General features: G+C 35.4%; 1 protein-coding gene across 1 annotated transcript; it reads right to left on the bottom strand.

Moving 5' to 3' along the window:
- Nucleotides 1–18,544: 18,544 nt before the first annotated feature.
- LOC131623449 (uncharacterized) lies at nucleotides 18,545–18,955 on the bottom strand. The gene has a single exon (XM_058894456.1). The coding sequence runs from the start codon at nucleotides 18,953–18,955 to the stop codon at nucleotides 18,545–18,547; it is 411 nt and encodes a 136-aa protein (XP_058750439.1).
- Nucleotides 18,956–19,288: the final 333 nt, after the last annotated feature.

Below are 19,288 nucleotides of genomic sequence, written 5' to 3'. Positions count from 1 at the left end.
AATACTATCTTCTGAGTAACCATCAGAAGATCAGTCCATCTTCTGAATATTGAATTACTCTTCAATACCATCCCTTAATTCATATTCTTCAATCAAAACTGACAACGCCAATTCCATCCCTCAAGAGCAGAAATTGATCCGTCTTGATCGCCTTCGTCAGAACATCAGCCATCTGCTTCTGGGTGCTACAATGCACAACTTCTAATGTTCCATTCTGGACTTGGCTTCTCAAGAAATGATACTTAGTCTCAATATGCTTGCTTCTTCCGTGTAACACCGGATTCTTGGCAAGATTGATTGCAGACTTGTTATCAATCATCAGCTTCAAAGGCTTCTTCACTCTAATCTTCAGATCTTCTAATAGATTCAGAAGCCACACAGCTTGACATGCAGCTACAGCGCCTGCGATGTACTCAGCTTCACAGGTTGATAGAGCAACAACAGGTTGCTTCTTGGAACTCCAAGAGATAGGGCCTCCCAGAAACATGAACAAATATCCAGAAGTACTCCTTCTATCAACTCTGTCTCCACACCAATCAGAATAACTCAATAACTCTGATTCTTCTTTTCTACCAGAAGGAAACAATATGCCAAACTTCAGAGTTCCCTTGACATATCTCAAGACTCTGACAGCAGCTTGGTAATGGGACCACTTAGGTTTACTCATGAACCTACTAACCAATCCAACTGCGTAGCATATATCAGGCCTGGTATTACACAAATACCTTAGAGAACCAACCAGCTGTTTGAATACCGTAGCATCAACATCTTCACCTTCAGAATCAGAGTCCAACTTTTGATTCACTTCTGACGGTGTAACAGCAGCTTTGCAATTCTCCAGCTTGAATTTCTTCAGAAGTTCTAACTCATACTTCAACTGATGCAGAATGATACCATCTTCTGAGTACAGAATCTCCATCCCTAGAAAATATGACATTTTCCCAAGGTCTGTAATCTCAAACTCATTCATCAGCACCTTCTTGAACTTCATCAGATCTTCTGGACAACTCCCCGTAAGCAATATGTCATCAACATAAAGACACAACAGAATCATATTGCTTCCAGAATGTTGCACATAAACTCCATATTCCATTTCACACTTCTGAAACCCTTGCTTCTTGAAAAATGAATCAATTTTCAAATTCCAAGCTCTGGGCGCTTGCTTCAATCCATACAGAGCTTTGTGTAATTTGTACACCATCCCTTCCTTATTCTTTTTCACAAAGCCAGGGGGTTGTGACACATATACCTCCTCTTGTAATGGACCGTTCAGAAATGCAGACTTTACATCCAGATGCATCAAGGACCATCCTCTGTTCGCAGCTAACGCAATAGCCAGTCTGATTGTTTCATGTCTAGCTACAGGAGCAAACACCTCAAAGTAATCTAGTCCAGGTTTCTGAAGAAAACCTCTAGCCACTAGCCTCGCTTTGTGTTTACCAACTGATCCATCTGGCTTCAGCTTTACCTTGAAAACCCATCTGACGCTGATGGCTTTCTTCTTCTTTGGAAGTTCTGTCAGCTTCCAAGTTTTGTTTCTTTCTATAGCCTCAAGTTCTTCTTTCATGGCATTCAGCCAGACCTTCTTCTTGAGCGCTTCTTCTATACTCACTGGTTCAGAATCTACTAACATGGCGCACTGAATGACCTCTCCTTCTGAGTCAACTTCTGTGTCTTGCAACATGTCAAAATCTGCAAACCTTCTTGGTATAGTTCTGACTCTTTGTGGTCGCTGAGCTACTTCAGGGTCAGCTACTCCAGAGTCACCACCTCCATGATCATCTCCAGAAGCTTGTCCTCCAGACCCTATGTCTTCAGAGTTTTCCCTTCCAGAATCATGACTACCACCAGAATCTGGATCAGAATCAGATTCTCCTTCTGACTCATCTTCAGAAGATGCTTCATCTTCTGACTCGTCTTCAGAAGATTCATCTTCTGACTCGTCTTCAGAAGATTCATCTTCTGACTCTAACTTTTCTTCAAAAGTTATCTCTACATCAGAAGTTGGTTGAGACTCTCTCCAATCCCAAACTTCTGATTCCTTCACAATGACGTCTCTGCTGACTTCAACTTTGTTAGTCTCTGGACAATAGAGCTTGTATGCACCTGTACTGTGGTACCCTACAAATAACATCACTTTGCTTCTATCATCCAGCTTCTTCCTTCTAGCATCTGGAACGTGTTTGTAACACACAAAACCAAAAACCTTCAGATGACTAACACTTTGCTTCTCTTTAGTCCACTTCTCTAAAGGAACAATTTCCTTCAGCCTCTTCGTTGGACACCTGTTGAGCACATATGCTGCAGTAGCAACAGCTTCTCCCCATAGATTATGAGGAAGCTTCTTCTCTTTAAGCATACTTCTCGTCATATCAAGCAAAGTACGGTTTCTACGTTCAGCAAGACCATTGTGTTGAGGAGTATAAGGAGCAGTAACTTCATGCTCAATTCCATTATCATCACAGAACTTCTGGAATTCTGTAGAGTTATACTCGCCTCCACCATCCGTTCTGAGAATCTTTATCTTCTGACCACTCTGCTTCTCAGCCTTCACCTTGAACTTCTGGAATTCTGTAAGCACCTCATTCTTAAACTTAATGAGAGTTACCCACGTCATTCTTGTGAACTCATCCACAAAAGACACAAAATACCTATTTCCTCCAAGTGAAGGTTCTGGAAATGGTCCACACACATCAGAGTGCACTACTCCCAGAGCATGCTTTGCTCTTGGAGCAACTTCTGATACAAATGGCAATTTGGGTTGTTTGCCTTTCATGCATACCTCACATGACTTCTCAGGCTTTACAATCTTAGGAATGCCACGTACGAGCTTCTTAGAACTTAGATGCCCCAGACTTCTATAGTTCAAGTGCCCCAACCTCTTGTGCCACAACTTACTATCACCTTCTGAGCCTTCAGCACTCAGACACTCTGTTTCAGTTGTTTCTACATTCACCTTGAATGTTCTGTTGATTCCCTGTTCAGATTGCATAATCAACTTCTGATTGGAATCATACAACTTCAAGAGGTTGTTCTTCATAACAACTGAGAAACCTTTCTCAATGAGCTGACCTACACTCATCAGATTGCTTCTGATTCCAGGAACATACCAAACATCCTTGATCAGAACAGTCTTTCCATTCTTCACTTTGGCTTTGACATTTCCCATACCTTCTGCATATAGGTACTTATCATCAGCACATCTGATCTTTGTCCTCCTTTCAGAGTCAAAGTCTATCAGCCATTGTTTGTTTCCAGTCAAGTGATTTGAACACCCAGTGTCCATATACCACCATTCTGACGAACATCTTTTGTTCGACTCTGAAGCCATCAATAGCACAGGTTCATCATCTGATCCTCCTCTGGCTATATTTGCTTCTTCTGATCTCCTTCCTTTGTTTGCCAAACAGTCTCTAGCAAAATGGCCAAACTGTTTGCAACAGTAACATTGAACTTTCTTCTTATCCTTTCCCTTCTGATATCTCTTCTCATCAGAAGTTGAGGCTTCCTTCTGGAATCTATCAGCACGTCTATGCTTCTGGTCCTTCTTGACAAAAGAAGCCTTCAGAGCTTGCTCAACCTCTCTCTCAGAAGTTCTCTCAGTCAGACGCAACTCTTGTGCTTCTAAACTGCTTTGCAACTCTTCTATTCTCATGGTTTCCAGATCTTTAGAATGTTCAATGGATACAACAATATAATCAAATTGAGGAGTAAGTGACCTCAATATCTTCTCTATGATCACTTGTTCAGAAAGAGTTTCTCCACAAGCCTTCATCTCATTAGTGATCACAATCACTCTAGAGATATACTCAGAGACTTTCTCATTGTTCTTCATGTTGAGATTCTCATATTGCTTTCTCAGGGATTGAAGCTTCACCTTCTTCACTGATACGTCACCACCGTAACACTTGACCAGTATATCCCACGCCTCCTTTGACGTCATAGAATCAGCAATCTTCTCAAACACATTCACATCCACACACTGATGGATGAAGAACAACGCTTTTTGGTCTCTCTTATTCGTCTCTCTCTGCGCTTCTCTTTGTTCTTCCGTTGCATCCGCTGCAACCGGAATATATCCTCTAGTGACAAGATCTAGAACATCTTGAGCACCAAATAATACACGCATTTGAATCATCCATCTATTCCAGTTTTTACCATCAAGAACTGGAAGTTTGGTATTCAAGTTGCTTCCACTCATCTTTAAACTTGTGCAGACAAAAACAGATTTCACTCACACTCACACAGTGTTTCCCAACCCACAAACAATCAAGAAAAATGTGATTCAACACAACTTTGTTTCCCAGAAACAAAATCAATCACACAGTCACACAAACTCACGTTCACTCGTGTTTCCCTGTGTTTGGAACCGGAGCTCTAGATACCAATTGTTGGTGCACAATGAATAAAGATGGTGACAAAGAGAATAAAGGAATAACGGCGCAAAAAGGGATGAGAGAATAAATATTGTATTCTATATTAATGATAGCTACTACAAGGCTATTTATAAGAAAAGAAAATCTTGCCACATAAGCCCTAAAACAGTAAACTTAGTGAACAAGTCTAAGGTACAAACAGTACAGTACTACAAAATACTAAAGTACCCTTACTACTAAACAGCTAAGCTAATGGGACCCAGATAACATCTTCTGGTCAATACTATCTTCTGAGTAACCATCAGAAGATCAGTCCATCTTCTGAATATTGAATTACTCTTCAATATAATCGAGCCATATCAAATTTTCTAACATTGGCTAAAAGTTCCTTATCAGTCTGTACAAAAAACTAGAGTAAATAACAAAGGCAATATGATTGACTCAAACAAGACTGAGGGCAACTGTAACAACAAATATCCTTCTTATTCGATTATTAGATGGAAGGAAACCCATTATTTACCAACTCTAGAATATCACCTGCAACAATATTTCTTCCCTTTTGCCAATGTTATTTAATTCACCACACACCAACTTCATACAACTTAGCATTACAAATCAAGATGATGACTATTTGGTTGTCTCAATCTTAATGATACAACTCTACCACAAATCTAAATAAAGATAATAATTATAATGTGATAGTTAAAATTCTCTCATAATGCTTACTAAAGATAATGGTGGTTACAAAACATTAGTTTAACATTCCTTCTTAATGTGTTACTCTTTAACTCCCATTGCTTCTCTAAGTTGCTAAAATCTTCCTCTTGGTAGTGTTTTAGTAAAAATGTCGGCAAATTGCTCTTGTGAACTGCAGAAAGCTAAATGCACATATCCTTCTTTAATCACACTTCAAAAGAAGTGATGCTTTATGTTAATGTGTTTGCTCCGACTATGAAAAACAGGATTCTTTGCCTTGGCAATAGCTGATTTTTTGTCACAATGCAGTTGTAGGCTTCCCTTTTTCTTCTCTTCAATATCTTCTAATGTTCTTCTCAACCAAATTTATTGTTGTGTGTTGCACCCCAAAATTTTCCCTCTCCATCAGTACATAATTCCAAGTTACGGAAGTCATTTATTTTGTCGTTCAACGCAATTAAAGAGTTTCTGTTGTTTCGAGACAGTTCAGATCAAAAGTTTGTCCTTACGGTGCAAATGCAAAATTTGTAACTTCCAATCGGAAGGTCGAGATAGTTCAGATCAATAGTCTGTTTTTCCATTCTCTACATCTTTCGTGTTCGGGCCGGAAGCCAATTCTTTGAGAAAGATACTCAAAAGTGCAAATTACCTGAAATTTGGATTTGCTGTTCAACTGCTTTTCGGATGTTCGAAAATTTGTAACTTCTGTCTGCTAAGTCATTTTGATAAGATTCTTGAGCCAAAAGAAATGTCTTGATCTCTACTACATTTCATATGTTTGGGTCGAGAATTGATTCTTTGAAGAAGATCTTCGAATTTGCAATTAACCTGAGTTGTACAGTGAAAGTGGTGTGTTGAACCGCCGTCTTTTGGATATTCAAAAAATCATAACATTTGACTGGAAAATCGTTTTTGAGCGGTTCTTTTTGCTAAAATGTCGCCTTGACGTCCTCTTCAGTTTGTCTGTTTGGGTCGAGAGCAAATTATTCACCAAAAATTTCAGATTTGCATAACTTAGTGGAATCCGCATTCGGAACCGGATTTTGGTCTACCATATTCTCAATCTTGCAAAAATCATAACTCGGTCGATTTTTATCGTATGTGGCTGATATTTTGACACAAGGTCACATGTTATTATATACAAGTTCACTCGCAAGCCCGAGTTCGAACGGTGCTCCAAAGACCTTCGCTTCTAGTTTATTTTACAGAACGGATGAGCTGAACCAAAAAAGGAAATTCAGATTTAATTGTCGTTTCACCGGATAATTCATATCTCGGTCGTTTTTCATCGTATCACGCTCATTTTTTGACACGACGACCCTGACTCTGAGGTCTACAACTTTGTTGGCAAAGTCGAGACTAGATTCCGCATCGAAGGGCATCGCGCCCGAAATTAAGCCCAAAACTCCGATTTTTGCACTTGCTTATATATTCTATTTCATCCAAAATTCTCATAACTTTAATTCATTTCCCACAAACACTAAAACCATTCTCTCACTCTCTCTCAAAGATCAAAATCACAAATATCCAAATTCTCTCAATTGTTCTTCAATCTTCATCAAGTTCATCATAACTTCAACAATCGGCAACAACTTTCTTCAAGAAAATTCAAAGAATCTCAAGATCCTTTCTCTCTCTCCCAATCTCGCGCGACTTCTTTCCCCTCCATTTTCTGCTCTGATCGCAAATCTTTCTTCGGATTCATCTTCCGATCAAGCCTCCTCTTCATTCAATCGGTAACATCTATTACTTGATTATGTGAATTGTTGATATTTGTGATGTGAATTCTTGAACATTTTTCTTGTAGGCTAAATGTTTGATAAAATGATTAAATGAGTTTTTGAGCATAATTTGAATTGTTAAGAATTGTTGTTGATGAATCTTGTCCTGATATCAATTGTTGATGATGTTTGGATCCAAATTTGGTTGATATAATTGTTTATCACGTGGATCTTGAATTTTGGTATAATTGTTGATAATTTCATGTGTTGATGCAAAACCTGATATCCATAAATTGTCGAAGTTTGAGATAGTTTTGAATCCGGATTTTAATTGTGAATTCTTGATGCTAATATGTATGAGAATTTGAATTGATAATTGTGGAATTAATTGTGATGCACCTGGTAACAACATTACTTGAATAGGTAAGCTCTTTTGGTGACATCTGTGTGGTTTTTGTGTGTTTTCGGTTCGTTTCGACACTATTTTTCAACTTGTTTCAGTTCTTCCAGGGTACGGAAGTGGCACTTTGCTTAGAATTTAACCGAACCATATAGTTTTTTAGTCCGTTGGCACGTTTTCAAGCAACCATGTGATTTTCATAAGTTTCTGAGACGTATTTTTTTAGCATTTTGCTACTGCCCCGCGCACGGAAGTCATACTTCCACTTTGATTTAATTTGAATCATTTGAATTTTTGAATTTGTTTGCACGTTAGTAGGCTACCATGCGATTTTCGTTCAAATCCGTTCTGACTTTTCCGCACTCCTATTTTTCGATTTAGCGCTTTTAGACTCCATTTTGTGTAAACTTTGCGTCTTGACTTTAATTTGACATGTGCTTATGCTTACTTGCTTGTAGATGATCATTGTGCTTGAGTTTGCTTATTTCGGATCAATTCTGTGTGCGTTTCATGTTATAGCTAGTGTCACCGCTGCCCGGATTTCTAGTTCTTGGTTCCGTTGCTTGCTCAAATTGCATTTTTGCATGTTTATACCTTGACTTGTGTTGTGAATTGAATGTTGGTCGCGACTTAATGAGTATATCAGGATACTAACTGCAAGCACACAGTCTTATCACGTAGCAAGCCAATATCACTCATCTCATATTTTTTCTTCATTTCTATTTTAAAATTTTCAACCATTTTCTTGTTGTTACCCGTATACTCCAAATCATCAACATAAAGGGAAACAAGAAGGAAATCATCTTTACCTTGATGCTTCACATACAAGGTAGACTCACTTTGACTTCTTTGAAATCCTTGTTGAATGAAGTAGCTATCAATTTCACTATACCATGCTCTAGGGACTTGTTTTAACCCATAGAGAGCTTTCTTCAACTTGTAAACTTTTTCCTGTTGGACTTTAGTCACAAAGCCTTGAGGTTGCTGCACATACACCTATTATTTTAATTCTCCATTCAATAAAGCTGACTTCACATCAAGTTGGTACAAATTATAACCTTTTTTGAGCTGCTACCGCAATGATTGCTCTCACGGTGTCCAAACGTACAAGCAGAGCAAAAGTCTCAATATAATCCATTTCTAGCTGTTGGACATAGTTTTTACTACTAATCTAGCTTTGGCTCTTTGGATTGAACCATCTGGACTATGTTTCAATTTGTATACCCACCTTACTCCAATAGCTTCTTCGTCATTTGGCTTTTCAGCTAACTTCCATGTTTTGTTCTTCTCAATTGCATTTATTTCTTCTTGCATCGCATTCCTCCAAACATCTTCTTTGATTGCCTCATCAAAATTTTCTGATTCCATAACATAATAGTTGCACCTTGCATAAATATCACTCAAGTCCTTCAATTTTATTGGAGTTGAGCTGGGAGATGATGAACTTGAAATTGGGGAACTTGGAGAGGATGAAGAACTTGGTGTACATGGGGTTGGTTGCTCATTTTCAGCTGCTGAATTTTGTTATAATAAAATTGCAAGGACTATTTTCTCCTTCATTTTGTCTTCTTCTCAATTCAAAGAAGACTTCTCATCAAATACAACATCCAGACTAATGATCCCCTTGTTTGTCATCAAGTTGTAAAGTCTATATCCCTTTGACATGGAACTATAGCAAATAAAGACACATCTTTCACTTGTTTTTTACTGCTTTATCCTCTTTTATTTGGGAATTTAAGCATAGGAAACACACCCAAAAACTTTAAGGTGGTTAACTGAAGGTGGTTTTCCACTCCAAGCTTCAAATGGAGTCTTATTCCATACAGCCTTTGTTGGACATATATTCAGTAAATACACAACAATATTAACAACTTTAAACTTCTTAAAGATCACAAAAACTTCAGATTTTTGTCTCATAAAATATACACATGTCATGCAGGTAACATCATTAATAAATAATACAAAGTACTTGTTTTTACCATGAGACAAAGTATTCATAAGGCCACTCACATCTGTGAGTACAAGTTCCAACACTTGTTTGGCTCTGCATACTCCTTCCTTTGGAAATGGTTGACGGTGGTGTTTGCCAAGCATACATCCTTCAGACACACCATATTTTTCTTCAATTATTGGCAGCCCATGCACCATCATCTTCTTTTGATAAAGCAACTTGAGACTATTGTAGTTTAAGTACCCAAGTCTCTAGTTCCATAAACAAGAGTCATTATCTTCTCTAGTCATCATGCTAAAAAAATTCTCATAATTTAGAGAAAGGGGAAAGTTTCAATTGCTGGTCATTTTTACAGCATCAACACTTCTTCTCTTTGAGTCAAAGATTTTGCACTCTCTATTTTCAAAATTTAGAGAATAGCCATGCTCTAAAATCTGTCCAATGCGTAGCAAGATCTCATCTAACTCTAGTGCATACAAAGTGTCATGGATGACTTTGCTTCCTTGCTTTGTTGTAACTCAAATGTTGTATTTTCCTTTTACATCAACATGTTCTCCATTGCTCAATTCAACTTCTGAGCCAAATGAAGAATCAATGTTGATAAAATCTTCTTTCTTTCTGGTCATATGATTTCTACAACTGCTATCCAAATGCCACACATTTTTATCTTCTTGAAATACTTTTTGATAAGAAAAGACCAAATGACCTTCATCATTTTCTCCTCCTGCAAATGAAGTATGTTGTTGATTGGCAAAATGACAATCCTTTTGAATGTGCCCGAATCTCTTGCAATTGTGACATTATGGTTTGACCTTGTTCTAGTAATCATTCTCGTCATGAGTGTTACTCTTACAAATTTTGCACCATATGTTATATGCTCCTTCATTCCATCTTCCGCCATTCACACCTATTCCTCTTCCTCGTGAGTTTCTTCCTCTACCTCTGTCTCTTCCAAATCTGCCACCTCTAGAAGACTCACCTCTACCTTGTATTGGGGACTTATTTACACCATTGTTGGACTGAATGTTGAGTTTAGATTGAAAGGTATCTCAATTGATTTTTAAGAGTGTTGCAACAACCTTTGCTCGTAGGACCTCAAAGACCCTATCAACCCTTGAACATACATAGTTGATATGTCCTTTGTTTCTTCTATAACAGCCACCATAGGGTCAAATTTTTCCGTCAAACTAACCAGAATTTTATCAACAATTTTGTGATCATCTATTATATCTCCATGTGACTTTGTTTGGTTTACCAATTTTGAGAGTCTATTAAAATATTCATTTAAACTCTCATTCTCTTCCATTCTTTATTTTCATAATCTCTCTTAAAAAATTGAAGTTTCACATTTCTCACCAAGTCTCCTTTAGAGTCTATCATTTTAGTGGTGGGATTTTTGTCGGCAAAATTACTGCAACACCAATCCACCTATTTTCCGTTCAATGTTATATCATGAACAGTATACCAAATTTTTTATTTGTTCCTTCATGATAGTGTATTAGCCTAGTCCTACATCTCCCTTTGTGGGCTAATTCTTTTTCATTATATTGATCTCCTTGGATTTATAAAAAAAAATGAAATAAACCAGTTAAATTTATAAATAAAAAATTGGAAACGATTTTAATCAGTCCTATAGCTGCTTACTTTTTCACACATTCACAACCAACATCGTGTACACGCCTAAGGTTATAGTAATTCCTGAATTAATCCTTTTCGGCAGCCATCCCACACCCAATCTTCTTGCCGAGTACTAATTAACTAATCATCTTTTACTATTAATTAATCCAATCACTATTAACCAAACGTCAAATTTTCCTATATATATACATATCTATCAAATTAAAACTCTCACTTAAAAAACCTTATCTCTTTTACAAACATTCATCATTCTTCAAAGAGTTTGATAATACATATAAAAAATAATCTGTTATTCAATAATACATATTTCAAACTAGTTATTGTTGTGTAAGAAAATATGGGAAACTGTTGCAAACCTGCATCGTCAATGGAGTGGGGTGGAGAGGACTGGGAATCTTTGAGGCCAAGGAAGGAGCCAAAGCCATGTTGTTCATCATCATCATCATCATCATCATCATCATCAAGCAATAAGTTATTTTACGAAGCTGCTCATAATAATAATAATAATCAACAGGCGGAGAAGCAAATGATGATGAAAAAAGAAGTGGCATCTGCAGAACAAGTTCTTCATCGGTTAATAAAAGCCAAAAATCATCGCTTCAATAGTCAATGGAAACTACCAGTTCTGGACACTATTCCCGAATAATAAATAGTTCCTCTAATTATACAAGTGAAGAAGATGAATATATTATGGTCATTTGAAAATATATGTAAATAATAAGGTTTTAAAAAACGGCCATGTTTCGGTCGTATTGTGACTTTCGCGATTTCGGTCTGTACAAGTATTGTGTTGCAAATAAAAGTCATTGTGGTGTGAATTTCTCACAACATTGCAGAAATTAATATTCTTATAAAAAGAGTAGAATTCTTATAAAATTAGTATATTTTCATTTTTACAATAAAATAAAATTTTACAATAAAATAAAATTTTACTTTAAAATTTCAATATTTTTATTCATGTATTTGTACTTTCAGAATAAAAAATTTCATCAATAATGGTGCGTAACCGGCTCTAACTGTATTTTGCGGGCGAAACGACATCTTATGGTAGCCGTAAAGGCGTTTCGTTTGCACTTTTTTTCTCAGTTCTAAAACGGTGAATAACTGAATCGGTTCTGATACCATTTTGTTGCGGCCGTATTCACGGTCGTGGACAATTTTTTAAAACCTTGGTAATTATGTCTTGAGAAAATAAATCATGACAACTTATGCTCATGTGTAAGCGTTGACTTGCCAAGATGTGTCATCCGCGTAAAATTTTAAAATGGACAATTAGATCATCAATTTGTTCATGCCAGAACAAAAGACTAGACCTTGGTCTGCGGTGAGTCTTGTTTACGGATTAGTGTAATTAAGATTAGGTTAAAAGTTATTTAGGTTTTGTTAGATTTTATGTTGGCAAACTACCATTAGAAATAAATAAGAAGAAGATGAAGATGGCATGATAATGATTCAACAAACAAATTTTAAAGTGTCTTTGGATGCACTAAACTTTAAATTTGATTTGCCCCTAACCAATAAAGATAAATTGGATGTAAATGAAGAAATAGGTGAATCTATTTCAAAATACTGTAAATTTTTTTACATGAATTGGACATTAATATCAAATATATCGGTGAATAATGTTTGATAGGAAAAAAATTCCATCATTTACTTAAAAATAGTTTAGCAGAAATTTTGTTCATAGAAGTTTGATGATATTTGCATCCTTTTAAGTTTGTATAGCGTTTTTGTTTATTGAAAAATTCATACCACTTGATGAGGGAAAACAACTCGTGTAAGAGAGTTGTTAGAATAGTAATGCGAATACATATTTGAGTAGAGAGAAACACAAAAAGGTTTTATTTATATAGTTCGAGCAAATTACCTATATATGTCTGCGACTATAGAGTAGCTATAGTTCTCTTTATTTATGTCTTGTGAATTGTATATGAATTATAGTGTTACAAGCCATATATATAATACCACAATTTAGTTTATCTAAAACTCTAATCCATAGTTTGCCTCAACAAACCATTATCTCAAGCCATAATTATCTCAACAATATAAGTTATACTCTTAACAACCTATAGTTATCTCAAGAACCCATAATTATCTCAACAATATGAGTTATGCTCTCAACAACCAATAGTTATCTCAACAATCCATAATTATCTCAACAATATGAGTCATATTCAACAATCTTCACCTTGGAGAATATCAAACTCCTATGAAGACTTCTTGCATAATGATTCGTCCTAGAAACTGGGGAGGTATACCTCCAGCTTAACACTGAGAAACATGTAACAAGTTCAAATAGTGTTTGAACTTGTCTATGGTGACTAACTTGGTCAAGATATCAGTTGCATTCTTTGAAGTGTGAACCTTCTGAAGAAATATCTATTTGGACGCCAACTCCCTATTATTGAAGAACCTTACACCAATATGCTTGGTCATAGCATAATACACCTAATTGTTCACCAAATAGATATCACTCTGACAATTACAATGCAGCTGAACTTTGCCTTGCCCAACACTCAACTCTTTCACAAACACTGTAAGCCATAATGCTTCATTGGCAGTTTCATGCCATGTATTGTGCCTTAGTTATAGACATAGCTATTATGAATTTAACAGATGATTTCTAGTATATAGACCCCCCACAAGAGTAAAAATATACCCAAATATATAGACCACTTATCATCCAGATCACCTACATATATAGTCAGAATCCATGTATCTCACAACTCATGGAACACCCTTCTCCATGTTGAACATAATACCATGATGCATGGTACCCTTCAAGTACCTTATGATCCACTTGACTGCTTTCCAATAGTGCTTCTGTGGCTAGGACATGAACTTGCCCACTTGACTAACAGCTTGTGCAAACTATAACATACATCAAACAACTAACTGCACTGACATAAGGAATCTTAGACATACCTTCAATCTTTGAGTATGTTTATAGACATTTTTCCAAAGAAAGCTTAAAATAATTCACCAATGGAGTACTCACAGGCTTTGCTTTTTCTCATGTCAAATATGCTCAAAACACCTTCAATATTGCTTTTTCTGAGACAACCATGATTTATTAGCTCCCCTATCCCTGTAAATTTCCATCCCAAAAATCTTCTTTGCAGCACCCAGATTCTTCATATCAAACTCCTTACCTAACTTGGTGTCAACACAATTATATTATACAAATGGTTGCAATAATCAAAATTTCATCAACATAAAGTAATAGGAAAATTATAAAATAGGAAACATCAAGGCTCCTCACATACACAAAACAACCATAATCACACCTTCTATAGTCAATTTGGAGCATGTATGAATCAAAGTGCTTGTACCACTTCCTTTGACACTATTTTAAGTCATACAAAGAGTTATTCAATTTGCAAACAAGTCTGTCATGTCTAGTATCACTAAAACCCTCTGGCTGTTCCATATAGATTTTCTACTCTATATTACCATGGAGAAAAGTTGTTTTCAAATCCATCTGCACCAAATGCATATTCCTACTGGCTACCATGACCAATACTTCTCTTATAAAAGTGTGTCTAATAAGTTGATTGCAAATCTCATCATAATCAACCCCTTTCTGTTTTGAATACCCCTTTGCAACTAGGCGAGCCATGAAATTTTCCTTTTATTTTTCTATTACTGCTTGATTTTTCTTGTACACCCACTTGAAACCAATAACTCTCTTTTCTTGTGGTAGCTGAACAAGATTCCATGTCTCATTCTTTTTCAAGCATTCCATCTCCTCCAACGTATCACCCATCCACTAATCTTTCTCCTAGCTAACCATAGCCTCTCGAAAAGTTGAAGGGTCTCCTGAGCTGGTAAGAAGAGCATTTGCTGCTAAGTCTTCAAACTCATATCTCACTAGAAGTTTAATATGACAAGGCTCCCTTTCACGCACAAGTGTATAATCTTGTACTCCATCTGAATCTTGCACTCCACCTGAATCTGAGTCATGTTCATCCTTTTGTTGGGCTACAATCTAAATTGGACTCATTGGTTGCTCCGCAATGTCCACCTAAATCTTGTTCTGATTAGAATTTTCTACCTTAATATCTGACACAACTTTCATATATGACTATTTCAATTTTCAACATCAAATGTTCATCAAATCTAACGTCTCTGCTAACAACCATCTTCCTCTCAACCGAATCCCATAATTGGTACCCCTTCAAACCTTTATTATAGTAAAAAAAGATGAATTTTTTAACTTGGGGTCAAGTTTAGATTGATCCTCAATGTCAATCAGCACATATGTTGGACACCCGAAAATCCTCAAATTATTTAGATTAATGATGTTACCTATCCACACTTCCTGCGTAACTTTGCCATCCAATAAAGCCCATGGTGATCTTTTGAATAGATAGCATGCCATATTGAGTGTTGCTTCCTAGAAACCTTTTGAAAGACCATTATTCAACCAAAGACGCCTTGCCTTCTCCGTTAGAGACATGTTCATCCTCTCTGCAACACCATTTTGTTGTGGTGTTTTCCTCACAAAATAGCGTCTCTAGATTACATTATCCTAAAATAAATGCTTTAATTTTTTGTCAGTGTATTCAGTTCTATCATTATACCGCAAATACTTTATTTTTATCCATGTGTGGTTCTCAACTTCTACCTTCCACAATTTGAACTTGGCAAAGACCTCATATTTATATTTCATAAAATAAACCTAGACTTTATGATAAAAAACATCAGTGAATGCCATAAAGTACATGAAACCTCTAACGGAGGGCTCTTTTGTAGGACCCCAGACATCATAATGGACATAGTCTAAGACTCCCTTAGTCTTGTGTTGTTTGGTCTTGAAACGAACTCTACACCATTTCCCAAGAACAAAATACTTGCACATTCCAATTGTGCAACTGCAAACACCCTTCACCAAATTCCTCTTATGTGGTTCCTTCATCCCACGTTCACTAAGATGATCCAAGCGTGTGTGCCACAATTAGGTTGCATCGTTATCATTTTCAACAAATGATACATCTCCCTGGACATTGTTATCATTTGCAACCATAAAATTATGATGTTTTTCTCTCCTTGGCCTTGAACTCTTTTTATTTCCTAAATTCACTTCCTTGTCGTTGTCTCTGCCACGGTCTTGACCTCTATTCACAAACAAATCTTCACCTGGACTTCCTCCACCCTCCTCTACACTTTAGTGACGTTGTGCGTGTTGTAAAAGGTTAGAAGAAATAGAATCCAACTTGATTGTTTTCTTCCCATATGTGAGAATGGTCCCTAACTGGTCATAAGAGCTTGGTAAAGAGCACAAAAAATAATAGGTTTATCCTCATCGTTAACCTTCACACCAAAATGTGGAAAATCAACGAGGATGTTGTTGAAAGCGTTGACATGAGCTTGCAACTTCATGTTATAGAGGCGATGCTTTACGAACAATTTGTTCGTGAGCGTCATAGACATGTATTAATTTTCCAATTTATCCCAGACATTCTTCGGAGTTGTGAGGTCTCGGATATAATTCATCACGTCATTAGAAACACAAAGTCTTATCAAACTTGCAGCCTTCTCCTTTATCTCGTTTCAATCAATGGTTGTGATGTTCGGCGGTTTTTCATCATGAAGTGCTTTCTGTAAACTTTGTTGAGTTAACAAATCATTAACTCTCCTTTGCCATAAAATGATATTTACGCATTAGACATATATGTTGATGAGTTAGGGTATAAGTCGACTCAATAAAATCAATTTCATATGGAATATTAAATTAAAAAGAGATTTAATGTCCTAATTTATTTATTTTCAAAGAAATAAGTTATGAGCATTTTTTTATTGTTCTTATAATTGTTGATTTATAAATATCAACAATTTATTTACAAGAAAATATAAATAAAAGTCGTGCAAGGAGTTTTTTTTTTTTGACCAAAAGTCGTGCAAGGAGTTAAACTCTATTAAAAGTGTTTTTTTTTCATTTATTTAGGGATAATGGTTTTGAATGATCATGTTCATATCAAACATGTTATAATTGTTGATTTATGAATGGCAATAAGAAGAAGATGGAATGGTTATGATTTGTTTTGTTTGGGAAACAAAATATAAGAAGAAAAATCAAAGAAAAATGGTATACATTTTAACTATTTAATTCCTTATTTTCTATGAGGGTGTTATCATACTAATTCTACTTAATATTTAGGTTCATCTTTGATGACCACCCTAAAAAATGAAATGAATATTTGTATTAAATTGGAAGCGAATATTTAGAAAATATTTGTAGTCGCCAAAGACAAATAGATAGTACCAATCATATGAGATTAAAAAACAAGGAAAATAAAATACGTCAAATATATTGTTTCTGATTGGATAAGAAAAATGACAGAGGCATGTTTTGATTGACTAAAATGCTAGAAAAATGAAAATGAAATGCCCGGTCTCAGACTTTGGTTTGATTGAGGCAGGGGTTTGTATTTTCTTTGTTGTAGATTTTGTACATTTGACTATATATGTTAATTTGTCTAGTAAAGACTTTAGAGATTTTGTCCTTATTTTTTTAATTTGACACCTCTCAAAATGTTTACTAAAATATCTATGAAATAAATAAAAAATTATAGTTTTGTAGATTTTTGAAGTGTTTTTATCAAGGGTGACAAAATGCTTCCGGTCGGTAGAACATTTTCGTTTTACCCGCACTTTTTTTGGGTTGACCAAAGTTTTAGCCATGCAACCTCAAAAATGTTTGTCACATTTCATTCTATTTTTTTGCGGACTTTTGCAGGCACAGACATTTAAATAAAATTTTATAATTTTAAGGTTAAGAGATACAAAGTTAGTGGACATTCTCTGTCCCACTTTCATTTTTTTCGAGACGGATTAAAGTTTTAGACACGCACCCTCAACTATGTCCGTCCCACTCTATTTTTTTACGGACTTTTGCGAGGCGTCATAAACGAAGTGGACATCTCCGTTTGTCACCTCTAATTTTTGTGATGTACTGAACATTTGGAAAACAATATCGATTTTTTAATGAAATATATCATATTTTTAAGGATGTCTTCAAGATTTATTGATTTTTTTTTTTGAAAAAAATCCGCTTAACTCAAGTGTTTCGCTTAAATATTTCCATATTTTTGTAAAAGAACATGATAATTTATCGGATTTTTTTTTGGAAAAAACTGGTTTTTTTTTAATAAGTAAATCTTGATTAAGAATACTAGGGATATTTCAATACTTATTAACTTTCTATTAGTATGACATACTATGCTTATTAACTTTCTATTAGTGTATATACTATGTTATTAATATTTAATTTTTTAATACTAATTATTAATTTAATTTATCCACTTATTTGTATTATTTTATTTAAATATTCGAACATTTTCATTTTGTAATTTTATTTTCTAATGTATATGTTTATATATTTCTTCAAAACTATTATTAATTTTATAATATTTTTAAAATATTAATATTGATAAAAAAAATTATAATTTGTAAATTGAATATCCACAAATAGATCTAAATTAAATCGTATGAAGTAAGATCGGATCGATAATTTAACTAATTATCCAAATCAAATCGCAAGTTATTTTTTCTTTAAACCGACTCTAATAGCGCTGCAAACACCCTTAAAAATATATAACGGACCCTAACGACAAACGAGTCTCCATGTATATCTAATCATTTACATGAGAGAGTAGAGGATCAAACAAATGCTCAATCGACCTTTCAGCTAGCGCCAGTACTAGTGTGTAATTCTCATTAACTTTAACAACAAGTTGACGTAAGTAGTTACTACAATTATTCACTCAGGAATAGTGTCTAGCACCGGTTTCCAGTTACTACTGCAGTGACGCTTATTTGCAATTTCATGATCTCTAGATTTCATTAACCGAATCAGAACTTCTTCTGCTGAACTTAATTCTTTCTTCTTCTTCTTCTTCCTCATTTGCTTCTGAGGCTGTTGATTATTATTATTATTATTCTGTTGTATAGCTCCTAATAATTCAGCTAGCTCGCTCTTTGAAATCTTCAACGTCACTTTCCCATTTGCATCACAAGAATCTCTAAGCTTTCCTAACACATCATTCTCATTATTCTGACGATGATCAAGATGAACAGCTTCGTCAAACACCTTGTTGTTTGATGAGTTTAAAGATCCCCAGTCTTCTCCATCCCACTCCATTGACGATGATGCCTTGCAACAGTTTCCCATTTTTTTGAAGCACAAATTATTTTGTATGAGAATTCTTTGACCGTCTCCCCCTATTGTCACAAATAATTTCTCACACATCACCCCCTATTGTCACATGATTATGTGAGGGACTAAAATTCATAATTTTACCTAATCTCTTACCATATGTTTTGTCTACTTCTATGATTAGTTTCTTCAGAAAATAGAATAGGCAAAAGTTGTTCAGTTGAGTCCCTCATTTTTAAACTACTCAAACGCACCCTTAAACTTCACAATTTTTCGCTTTACTCTCATTTTCACTATTTGAAATTTTAGAGCTTTTTCTTCACATCCTACATATTGAATTTTCCGAGT

Source organism: Vicia villosa, unplaced genomic scaffold (assembly GCF_029867415.1).
Source record: "Vicia villosa cultivar HV-30 ecotype Madison, WI unplaced genomic scaffold, Vvil1.0 ctg.000067F_1_1_3, whole genome shotgun sequence".
Lineage (NCBI taxonomy): Eukaryota > Viridiplantae > Streptophyta > Magnoliopsida > Fabales > Fabaceae > Vicia > Vicia villosa.
This window is presented reverse-complemented; position numbering and strand designations above follow the sequence as displayed.

Coding starts and splice junctions, on each gene's coding strand:
- LOC131623449 (XM_058894456.1), bottom strand. CDS start 18,955: ATGGGAAACTGTTGCAAGGCATCATCGTCAATGGAGTGGGATGGAGAA.